General features: G+C 36.2%; 1 protein-coding gene across 2 annotated transcripts in view; it reads left to right on the forward strand.

Moving 5' to 3' along the window:
- The window catches only part of SYT1 (synaptotagmin 1), a 586821-nt gene that overhangs the window by 414913 nt on the left and 159869 nt on the right, over positions 1-12039 (forward strand). For both annotated transcript variants that reach the window (XM_043880212.1, XM_043880222.1), the window contains exon 5: positions 6346-6530. In XM_043880212.1, the coding sequence (XP_043736147.1) occupies positions 6346-6530 (185 nt within the window). The remainder of the gene's footprint in view (positions 1-6345; positions 6531-12039) is intronic.

A 12039-nucleotide genomic window follows, 5' to 3' on the forward strand; every position in this document is an offset into this window, starting at 1 on the left:
TTAAGTAATAATTTAAGAAATTTATTTAGGGCCAAAACTCTCTGAGGTGGGGAAATGAGACTTTTCTATTTGAGTGTTACATTTTTATTATAGAAAGAATATTTAATAGTTGAGTTCATCCATAAACGTACCCCTGGAGTTCTAAATTTGTCCACAGGAGTGTGTTAAGCCATACAGTTTCCATCTGAAAATGTACTCTATTATGTTCTGAGGACGGAACTTAGCAACTTTTAACAACTGGGAAGCCAAAAGCAAGCTTCATGATTGCAGAAACCATGTTTACCACTGTGTCCCAGGCCTGAGAAAAACGTCTGACACACAGTAGATCCTCAGCAAGTGTTTGATTAAATAATTACTTTTTTAAACTGCCAACTTCTCATAAAATAACAGCCTCTCTTGATAAGGGGAAATAGTTGTTTGGGGTTTTTTTCCTCCACCCGAAGACTTGTTAATGAAAATTTATTTCTAATTGGTTCCAAATTATTTTTATTATGTTTGAATTAAATATCAGTGCTTTGTGTCATGAATAATCTACAAAGAGCTAAGCTTTAAGTCAGCAAGAAGTTAATTTCATGTGTAGGAAGGGGTTTTTAAAATACCTTTTACACATTTGACAGGTTTGTCTTTTTATCTTTGCATCATTCATCTTTCTTATGCCAGTCTAACAAACCACCCAGTGTATACCACTGAGTCCCTATTCCCCACTAGGTGAGAGAGGGGAATTTTAGCAAATATATGCAATATTTGTATTTTAAAATCTGTCAACATTCAGTGAGGCTTGTATTGAGCCTTGGGGAAAAAAGTATTATTTAAATGACTAAAGAGGGAAAAGAACAGCCATTTTGAAAAAGAATGAATCTGCTTTAGAAAAACATGGGGGTAAAATTGAGCAAAGCCCAATGAGTTGTCCAGTCTGATGAGACTATAGGTGGGTAGAGAAGAGCCGAGAGAAAGAAAGGTGGACAGATGGGGTGGGCCAAATCACAGAGGACTATAAAAGCTATGCACAAAATAATTGAGAATTATGTATTAGAAAATTTTGTTCACAAATAAGGTCCTACACTATAGCACAGGGAACTATACTCAACACCCTTTGATAAACCATAATGAAACAGAATATGAAGACTATATATTACATATATATATAACTGAGTCACAAACTAATACAACACTGTAAATCAACTATACTTCAATAAAAATTTTATAAAGAAAGCTTTGTTTGATAACAATGAACAGATAAAATGGAGAGAAGCGATAACTGAAGGGAAGGCAGATCAGATGAGAGGTAACGTCAGGCCCAAAACTTCCAGGTCAAAATATATGTAAAAAATAGAATAAAATGCATCAAATTGAAATGACAAGATTCTCCAATTGGTTGCATATGGAAGTTAGAATTTCCACATGGTTCCAATATCCAAGAGGCAGGAAAGTATAGAAGCACTGACAAAAGACACATGGTTTGAGAACTGGTTTGAGAAAATAATAAAAGATTCATAAGGAACATTTTCTAGGCAGTTGGGAGCACAGCTCTAGAATACAGAAGCAAGCTCAGTAACTAACCTAAAGTTCAAGGCATGGGAAAGGACGCCTCAACAACAGCTGATGCTGTAGGACAGAATCCGTTTTGCTGCTTTTTCCAGCTTCTAGAGATCATCTACATTCCTTGGCTCGTGGTCCTTTCCTCCATGTTCAAAGTCAACAGCACAGAATCCTCACATATCTCTGATTCTGAAACTCTTGCCTCCCTTTCCCACTTAGAAGGAGCATAAGTTCATCCAGATAACCCAGGATAATCTCACCATCTCAAGATCACATTTGAAAAGCCCTTTTTTTTTTCTTTTTTTGGTTGAGTAACATATTCAGAGGTTCCAGGGAACAGAATGTGGGCATTGTTGCAGAGTCATTATTCTGTGTACCACAAAGTCTAAACATTAGAAACAGAATTGACTTTGACTAAATTCTTGTGCATCAGTTTACCTTCAGGTTAAATGACATGTGAGATTAATTCATTAACTAGAAGATGAAAATAACAGTTTTTCCATTAGTCTATTATATTCTGCTGAAAGGTCTTTAAGTTAAATGTTAAAATTCATGTTGTAAAATTCCATTTAAAGATCCTTAGGTAGCAATAAAAACAAATTGATAGCTTTCTGCCAGTAGCAATATTTTGATGAGCCTATTTTTGATTGAAACTAGCTTTTATATTAAAGAAATCACTCTTGGCAGCATCTTATGCTGTTATTTATTTTGTCCATTTTTTTCAAAAGTTAAATGTCCTATGAAGTAGGCTTCACAGCAAGACAAGCATTTTTCCTTTGTACACATTTATAACATGTGCATTTTAAATTAATAATGATGTAAAAACATATTTCAATTTCTCCCACTATTACTTTCCTTAATAATGAACAAAACTTCTGTGAAAATTACATAATATATGTAAAGCTGTAGCACAGCTGCTGACCCACAATAAGTAGATTTTCAATAAATTTTTGGTGTAATCCAAAATATATTTCAGATTTGGTCACTAATATTGAAACTTATTTTCATAAATACTACAAAGCAATAATACTGTAGACAGTATTTCTGACTAAACTTACCAAATTATCAAGATTTCATTTCTCTACAAAACAGAAAAAGATTAACATGAAAATTCGATTCCAATAACTTCTTTTAATTTAAAATGGTGTTTTATAATTAACTCTTCAGTCCAGTTTTCACATGGGCACATAAAATGATAGCATTAAGGCTTTCTCTTTAATTCTATCTAAAGGTGCCAATATATTGTGAGGAAATTATTGCTCATTTCATATGTTCAATATAGCATATTCAGAGTTAAAGTTAAGCTATTCAGAAGATCAGCTAAAAGCAAATCTAGAAGACGGCAGCACTATAAGACACAGAGGTCAAAAACAAAAGTTTTTCAGTGGTTATAATTCACCTTCAAGTTACGCTATATCAAACTTCTTCCTGTAATCCTGTTCCTCTCTAACTCTTTTAAATAATGTTCCTGGGCTTTCACAGGCTGTATTCTTTTTGTGAGGTTGTCAAATGATCTCTGTCTTGCCTTGGGAAATTTAAGAGACTTTTATATAGCTCTCTGAGAGACTATCACACAAGTCCGATTAAGAGGATAATTTACGAGGTTCAAAATGAAGGGTCATTATTAATACTGTCTTGCCTGTAATGAATACATAGGCTCTCTCATTCATGCGTGGCAAGGTTTTAACTAGATCAAAAGATGTACAGGCTTTTAAATAAAGTATTGTGAATGATATCATTGGTTACATAAGCTTGCTTTATGTTTTTTTAAAAATATGATTCCTTAATGAGATTAGAGAACTCTAAGAATATATGTCTTACAACAAACTTTGGAAAATTCTTAGAGAGATAGGAATACCAGACCACCTGACCTGCCTCTTGAGAAACCTGTATGCAGGTCAGGAAGCAACAGTTAGAACTGGACATAGAACAACAGACTGGTTCCAAATAGGGAAAGGAGTACGTCGTGGCTGTATATTGTCACCCTGCTTATTTAACTTATATGCAGAGTACATCATGAGAAACGCTGGGCTGGATAAAGCACAAGCTGGAATCGAGATTGCCAGGAGAAATATCAATAACCTCAGATATGCAGACGACACCACCCTTATGGCAGAAAGGGAAGAGGAACTAAAAAGCCTCTTGATGAAAGTGAAAGAGGAGAGTGAAAAAGCTGTCTTAAAACTCAACATTCAGAAAACTAATATCATGGCATCCGGTCCCATCATTTCATGGCAAATAGATGGGGAAACAGTGACAGACTTTATTTTGGGGGGCTCCAAAATCACTGCAGATGGTGACTGCAGCCATGAAATTAAAAGACGCTTGCTCCTTGGAAGAAAAGTTATGACCGACTTAGACAGCATATTAAAAGCAGAGACGTTACTTTGCCACCAAAGGTCTGTCTAGTCAAAGCTATGGTTTTTCCAGTAGTCATGTATGGATGTGAGAGTTGGACTATAAAGAAAGCTGAGTGCAGAAGAATTGATGCTTTTGAATTGTGGTGTTGGAGATGACTCTTGAGAGTCCCTTGGACTGCAAGGAGATCCAACCAGTCCATCCTAAAGGAAATCAGTCCTGAATATTCATTGGAAGGACTGATGCTGAAGCTGAAACTCCAATACTTTGGCCACCTGATGCGAAGACCTGACTCATTTGAAAAGACCCTGATGCTGAGAAAGATTGAAGGCAGGAGGAAAAGGGGATGACCGAGGATGAGATGGTTGGATGGCATCACTGACTCAATGGACGTGAGTTTGAGTAAACTCCAGGAGTTGGTGATGGACAGGGAGGCCTGGCTTGCTACAGTCCATGGGGTCACAAAGAGTTGGACACGACTGAGCAACTGAACTGAACTGAACTGATGGGCTCATCTGTAACTTTCACACAAACCTTTCTTTGGCTGAAAACACAATTTCACCAGTTATGGTTTTAGACATCTGTAGGGTAACATCTAGTCATCTTTCATAAGCTAAAATAATATGCAGAATAAGTCTTCTCCACTATGAAGCTAAATGCAAAAGGAGCCAAGTGAGTGCATTTTCTCAGTTTTGAAGAGAAGTTAATTTTTAAGTGTTTTTACATTATCAAAGTACTCCTGACTTGTATTCAACAATCATTAATACTAATGATGTTTACGTAACTAGAAGAAAATAGCACTTTTCCTTACCATTTCAGTACCCAATGTCTTTTTTTTTATTACAACAGACAAATCTAATTACTACTTCTTCTGATTAATCTCAATGGATAAATAATTACTTTCTAGGCAAACTGAAATCCTCCATGTTTCCATGAGAACTGATTTTTTATAAGCACATGTGTAAGGGATAACAAATGAGAAAATAGAGTTACTTTTAGTAGTTGGGCAACTTGTAATAGAAAAAAATGTTTGAGTATCTTTATTTGTATACGCTTTATTAAATAGATCCTGTCAATCTGAAGTCTATGCTTTTATCTAAAAAATCTCTCTTCCTTCTCTCATTTTCTTATCTAAATCCTGTGTGTCCACCCCCTTTTTCATCTGTGTATGTTTTATGTTCCCACATGTAATCTGAGCTCTGTCACCCACAACACTTAGCCTCAAGCCTTGAATATTTTTAAAAACTAGCTAATATTCATTGAATTTTTGCTATGTGCTGGATGCCATTCTAAGACTATTAGTCTCCTAAGTCAGCGTTGAAAGGAGATGAAATCGGTACCATTATTATCTTCACTTTATAGAGAGGGAAGCAGAAATCCACAACAGTTAGAGAGTCTGGTCAACCCTGAATCTAAATCTGGCTTTATAAACACTGCCCTGCTTCCAGAGACCCTGTGTGGGTAAATCTCCCCATGATCAACTTTCGGAGCACCAAGTCCTTCTTCCTAACCTTTGCTGCTGTTAGGATTTTACATTTGTTTTCTGTTTTTTGCTTTTTTTTTCCCATTAATATCTACATCTCCCACTGTGCCCAGAACATGTTACTAGAACCTGTGGTATTTAATAGATGAGCAACAGCAGCTAATATTTATTAAGTTTTTGCCATCTTATTTTAATCTTCATCTTATTTTAATGCATTTTATTTTAACTGCATCTTATTTTAATCTTCAGAAAGACTACCAGTTGTCTGTTTTATACATGACATCAATCATATACATATGTCGATCCCAATCTTCCAGTTCCTCCCACCTCTCCCCTTTCCCCCTTGGCATGCATACATTTGTTCTCTATATCTGTTTCTCTATTTCTGCTTTCCAAAAAAGAGTGTTTATACCATTTTCTAGATTCCACATATATGCATTAATATACAATATTTGTTTTTCTGTTTTACTTCACTCTGTATGACACTCTCTAGCTCCATCCACATCTCTACAAATGACCCAATTTAATTCCTCTTTATGGCTGAGTAATATTCCACTGTTTATATGCACCAGCTTTAGAGATGAAGACACTGAGACAGACAGAGGTTAGGAACTTGCCCAAGGTCACACACCTGGTAATTGGGGGGCCAGGGTTTAAATTCAAAGGCCAAACTCCAGAGATATGCTCTGAAAAAATGAAGGAATGGATCAATAACAAGTTAGCCTGGAGCGGCAGGGAAAGCCGTAGAGAGGAGATGACATCTGACATGCCTGGAAGGGTGAGAAGGAAAAGACAGATACACTATAGGCAGAGGAAATGACATGGATAAAGCAACGTACGGCAGGGTGCCTGGAGCTCACTAAATACAAATGGGTGAATGGGTAGCTTTACCGCAAATGCATGTAAAGGTTTTGCACATGTAAATGCTTTATTATTAACAGTCTTTGCACATTTTTTTCTTCCAGTGCCACCGTGGGCCTTAATTGCCATAGCCATAGTCGCGGTCCTTTTGGTCCTGACCTGCTGCTTTTGCATCTGTAAGAAATGCTTGTTCAAAAAGAAAAACAAGAAGAAGGGAAAGGAAAAGGGAGGGAAGAATGCCATCAACATGAAAGACGTGAAAGACCTGGGGAAGACCATGAAAGATCAGGTAATGTATTCATTCCATATTTCTTCTTATATTATTTTATTAAAAATTTCAGAATAGACAGTTTATTATTTCATGCCAAATGAAGGCATAAACAATATCCAGACACTTGCCAGTGTGGTAGAAATGTTTTGCAAACCTTTCAGTCATTGCTCAACATCCAAAGTACAATGGAAATAAGCGGTAGTTTTAATCTCCTAAGCATATACAGTTCTACCCTACTTGAAAGTAATTTGTTCTTCTCAGTCTGTAGAATTCTCTAGGCAATAATACTGAAGTGGGTAGCTATTCCCTTCTCCAGGGGAATCTTCCTGACCCAGGGACTGAACCTCCATCTCCTGGAATTGAAGGCAGATTTTTTTACCACCTGAGCCACCAGGGAAGTGGGTTCAATCCCTGGGTTGGGAAGATACCCTGGAGGAGGAAATGGCATCCCACTCCAGTATTCTTGCCTGGGAAAATCCCATGAACAGAGGAGCCTGGTGGGCTACAGTCCATGGGGTCGCTAGAGGCAAACATAACTTCGGAACTAAACCATCAAACCCCGGCCACCAGGCGTATAAACCGAGAAAGGGCATCCATGACCATCAGGGCCATCTTGATAGGCCCAGCATACTAAAATGATACCTAAATATTTTTATTACATCTGTTTAACCCATTATAAGTGGGTCTAGATTTCGAGAAACAGAATAAAGAGTATCTGTTCTCTCTCTTGGGTGGGACATCTTTTTAACATTATCACTGCTCATAATCACCATTAAATACTGAATCTTATAGCTGTTTATCACACATGATGAAAGCTACCATCCCGAGGCAGTCATCCAGCTCCGTGATGAGTGCTTTAGAAACAATGAGTTATAGAAGAGAATGATGAGTTGGATCTAAAGAACAGGGTAGAATTTTAAGGCAAAACCCTTATTCTTCCACCTAAGGAGAGTTAGAGCCATAATGCAGGTTATAAAATCCATCTGCCTGAGTTATCTTCCCAAGGCTAAGGACTGCTCCTTGACACCAGCAGTCCCCGACCTTTTTGGCACCAGGGGACAGTTTTGTGGAAGACAATTGTTCTATGGATGGGGATGAGGGGCTGAGGAGGGCTCAGGCCATACCATGAGCGATGTGGAGCAGCAGATGAAGCTTTGCTCAGGAGCCACTCACCTCCTTCTCTGCAGCCCGGTCAGTGGTCCGGGGTTGGGAACCCCTGCTTTACACTGTTGTCTGTTTTTCCTAGACTAGATGATTTGGTTGAGAATAAAGTCTACTACTAATAGTTATAATAATTAAATGCCCCTTCACTTCCTTTTTTGGAATCATATTCATTTTGGAATATTTCTAAAAAACGCTTATTTCATGTAAAAAGTAAATGTAAAGATTTTTCAAAGATAATATTTTGAGTTATCATTGTTCCCCTTCAAATAAATCAAAATTTCTATTTATTCCCTAATAGCAACATATATAGGTAGTTGTATAAATTCTTCTTGTAGTATTACTATTAATCACACTCTTAAATATGTATATCCCCTTAAGAATAATTTAGTTAAGGAGGACCTTTTTAGTACATTTGCATAGTTATCCACACAGTCAGGACACTAATCCCTCTCCCCAGCTTGAGTTTTAAACACTTTTCTCAAAGACACAGTAACGTTTCTTGAAAACGATTTCACAAAGGCTCATTTTCAAACTTTTGCTTGGTTTCAGAGCTATAGAACGAATACAATACTTGCATTCCCATTCAGAGAGCTTCATTCTGAGCTTAGTATCAAAGGTTACATTTTTCTCAAAGTTCCTAACCACAGTCAGAGGAGCCCAGGCACCAATGTTCAACCACAGATGTCTAAGAAGGATTTTTCTTTTTGGCTAATTTGTTACATAGAAACTGTAAGTTTCATAGAAACATAAGTTTCTATGTTGGCACAATTTGTTACATAGAAACATAAGTTTTAAATCATGTCTTGCTTATTTCATCATTTTGTGTAACCAGCAGGACTTGATAGATTTCTTCAGACAACATATTTGGGAGATGAAATGTAGTAAAAATCTTTTAGATGGACGTGGATGGTCTAAATAATTTGTATGTGAATTTCATCTATATCTATGAAACAAACTGGAAATATAATACTATCATTTTCATATCTTCAATAAAATTCAAATGTGGTTTTCATGTATGCTAGAATTAACGGTTAAAAGCACTAAATAATGCTAAATGATTACTACAGCCTTTCTTTCTAGGACAAGAAATTTGTATTTTTCTTTGCGGAATTTGTTCTGTAGGATGTAAGACTGTAATTTATAGCATAGTAGCGGTGTTTATTACCCCTGTTATGACATGGATAAATGACCAAGATCTCAAAACAGTAAATACAGAGAACCGATGGTTGATTTTTCATTGCTCACCAAGTCTTTTGGTTGACAGGGGAAGAGAAATGAGTCAAATAAGAAAATACTAGGAAGTCGTTGATAGTTTATAACAATCTACTATTACAATACAGCATTTAGAATTTCAACAACTCAAAAGGTGTTTTTTTAATCATTTTAAGTAGATCATTTTGTCTACTAGGATTTTATAGGTCTTATTTTAACTTATTACCAATTAAAGTACAGAAGAAAATATAATTTGAGCAAGTGAAAATAGGCCCCATTGATAAACAGTTATATAATAATAGCTTATGCTACTTTATAAGGAATTAAAGTAACCAATCGATTTCTATCACTTTTTTAAAAGAAAGGATAACGCATCAGAACAAAATGTACAGATTTTAATGCCATGTCACATGGTGATCATCTGATCATCCAAGTTCAAAATAGCATAAACAAGGTTAAATTATTCTTTACTTACATTTTCAAGCAAGTTTAGACAAAATACCGACATAAACATGAGGAAAGCAATAGTGATAACCTATGGCTCTTCATATCTAGAAAGTAGACAGGTGTAAGAGGCATTTTAGATATGCTTTCTTAAGATACCTAAGCTCTAGGAGAAATCAGTAAGTTTTTACCATTTCATTCCATGTAAGAACTCATATAAATTCAAAGCTCAATAATCATGACTATGTCTCTATGATAAGATTTTATAACCAGGGAAGAATTTTTAAATATTCTGCAGTGACAACAAAATGGTAATGATAGATAGTATTTTTATACAGCAAAGGATATATATTTAAAGGTTTTTAATGGTTTAAAACTTAAAAGCACTAAAAATAGACAGGGGCAATACCAACTTGCAAAGTCAGAGGTCTGGAGAGGTCATTTCTCCATGGTTTTTACTAATGTGTGTGGATAAATAAATTTTTATTTCTTCCTTCTGTGTCCTCCCTACCTGTGTTGTGTCTCATGACTGTTCGGGACTGTCCCTTGCGGTAGGTTTTCTCTCCTATCAGACACCCCTAAGTCAATGCTCAGATACATTTAGTGGCCTGGCAGCTGGGGCTCCACAGCTGAGGGTGTACCATTCTGACACACATCAAAAGGCTGAACTAAATTGATTTTTTTTTAAGATAAAGGGTTCTCATTTTAAACATTACTGATTAAAGAGAACAGTATTAGAAAGCTCAAGTTTTCATTGATGGGCACAGAAAGAAAATTCAGTGTCTTGGGCTGCCTTTTTAGTGTGCCTTTTCAATTCCAAGTTCCAGGTTAACTTAGTATGGACAAAGCACCTTCTGGTGGTTTATCCAAGTACAGCTAAGCACCTTTTGAATGTTGAATCAAGCCAGAAGCATATGCACTAAATCTTTGCAATTTAAAACAAAGTCTTTTTCCCAACACAGTTTTTTCTAGTATAGTTTATCAAACTCTGAGAACTTCTGGGCGTACATGCCTTTTCCTCTGCATTTTGTTAGGGGTAGGGGGTAGGAACTATTGCTCTTTAGATATTATAATAACTACTGATTTAATAGGTCTGAATTTAATGTAAAGGTACAGAAAATGTCTTGCTTAAGCTCAGCCTTTGGCATAAGAATAGACTTAATCACATCGGAGATGAACAGTGACACTGAGAAATTATCAAAAATTTAGCCCTATTTCATGCAGAATAATTGCAGAGATGGTCTTGCACCTTTTATTAGCGTAAAAACCACCTAGGGAAAAGGAGGTTTAATATCTCAACTCTTTCAAATTACACTGAGCTGAAATACGATATGTAAATTGTCAGTTCTGAAAGAGAATTTGAAAAAGTATTTTAATCCATGAAAATTTTTATGTTTATGGTGGAATAGTGTGAAGATTTTTTTCAGGCAAAAATGTGCATTAAATGGTTCTCCATTCAAAAAATTAAAATCTTACAGGAAGCAAATTACCTACATTGCCATTTTCTAAACACATCTTTTTCACAGTGTTAAAGACCTACACACAGCTGGTTTTGAAAAGGCAATGTGGGTTCCCTGCCTCAAGTCCTCCAATTAAACTCAGTAGTCTTTTCTTGTCACTTTACTATTATTTTTCTATTAGCAACACCTTCAAGCTAAAAGATTAATTTTTAAATAATTATGTTGGCCTCCTTGGGCTATTGGTAAATCAACATTTTACTATTCAAGGAGACAACCAAGTAGAAACTTCCAAATAAAATGGGGTATGGCTAACCAGTTCTGAAAGGTTTCTGCACAGATGTAATAATGGCAATTTTCCAAAGTCATTGTGGGCTCCTGAAATTTTTCAGGAAGCACAAAATGGGAAGCATCTCTGACTACAGTTCAGCTCTCTGTTTATGCAATCTTCCCACCCAAATGAGTTCTAGTAAGCTGATGCCAAGTCTGATTTTTAGGATCAGATTAGAGTTAGATAAGTAGAGCCAAATTGCACAGTCTTGTCAGTTCAGAGACTGAGGCTGCCATTTTGAGGCATCTCTGCAGGTCTCTGTATAAATGGATAAGTGAAGAGAAACCTTTCTCTGAGCAGAGAAAAAAGACTGTGTATTCTGAGTGGGAGGGGGGAGATGGGGGGTAGACCTGTAGTCTAGTGACTCTGAAGCCTTTCTGAAGCCTGGTTATACCTCTTGCATTTGAGTTCTACAAGAGTTCTCAGATTTAATTTGATCACTGATAAGAGTTTGGCTTTTTTTTTTTTTTACTTTGTCAGAGATATTAAGCAGCCCACCACTCATATGTCTTATCTGCAATTTCATTAGATTCTTCAGTAACACACACACACACACACACACACACACACACACACACACAAGGCAATGAAAATGCCATAACCAAAACCTAGGAGAGAATACTTGCTGTATATAACAGCAGAAAGATTGGGTCTCTACAGATATCGAAATGGTGACAACAGAGCAGAAAAATTAGCAAAGGGTATATTATACAGGCAATCCCCAGAGGAAAAATACACATGGTTCATGGAAAGATTTTTAAAGTTTTCAACCTCAATAGTGTTCAGGAAAATGTAACACTGTATCATCTTTCACTTTGCATAATAACTACTCACAGATTTCTAATTATCTTTTCTAATTCTTTAAAGCACACCCCTAGAAACAGAACTTCTAATATTTGTAATCTTTACAGCCTATGAC

The sequence above is a fragment of the Cervus elaphus genome, chromosome 3, assembly GCF_910594005.1.
Source record: "Cervus elaphus chromosome 3, mCerEla1.1, whole genome shotgun sequence".
Classification (NCBI taxonomy): domain Eukaryota; kingdom Metazoa; phylum Chordata; class Mammalia; order Artiodactyla; family Cervidae; genus Cervus; species Cervus elaphus.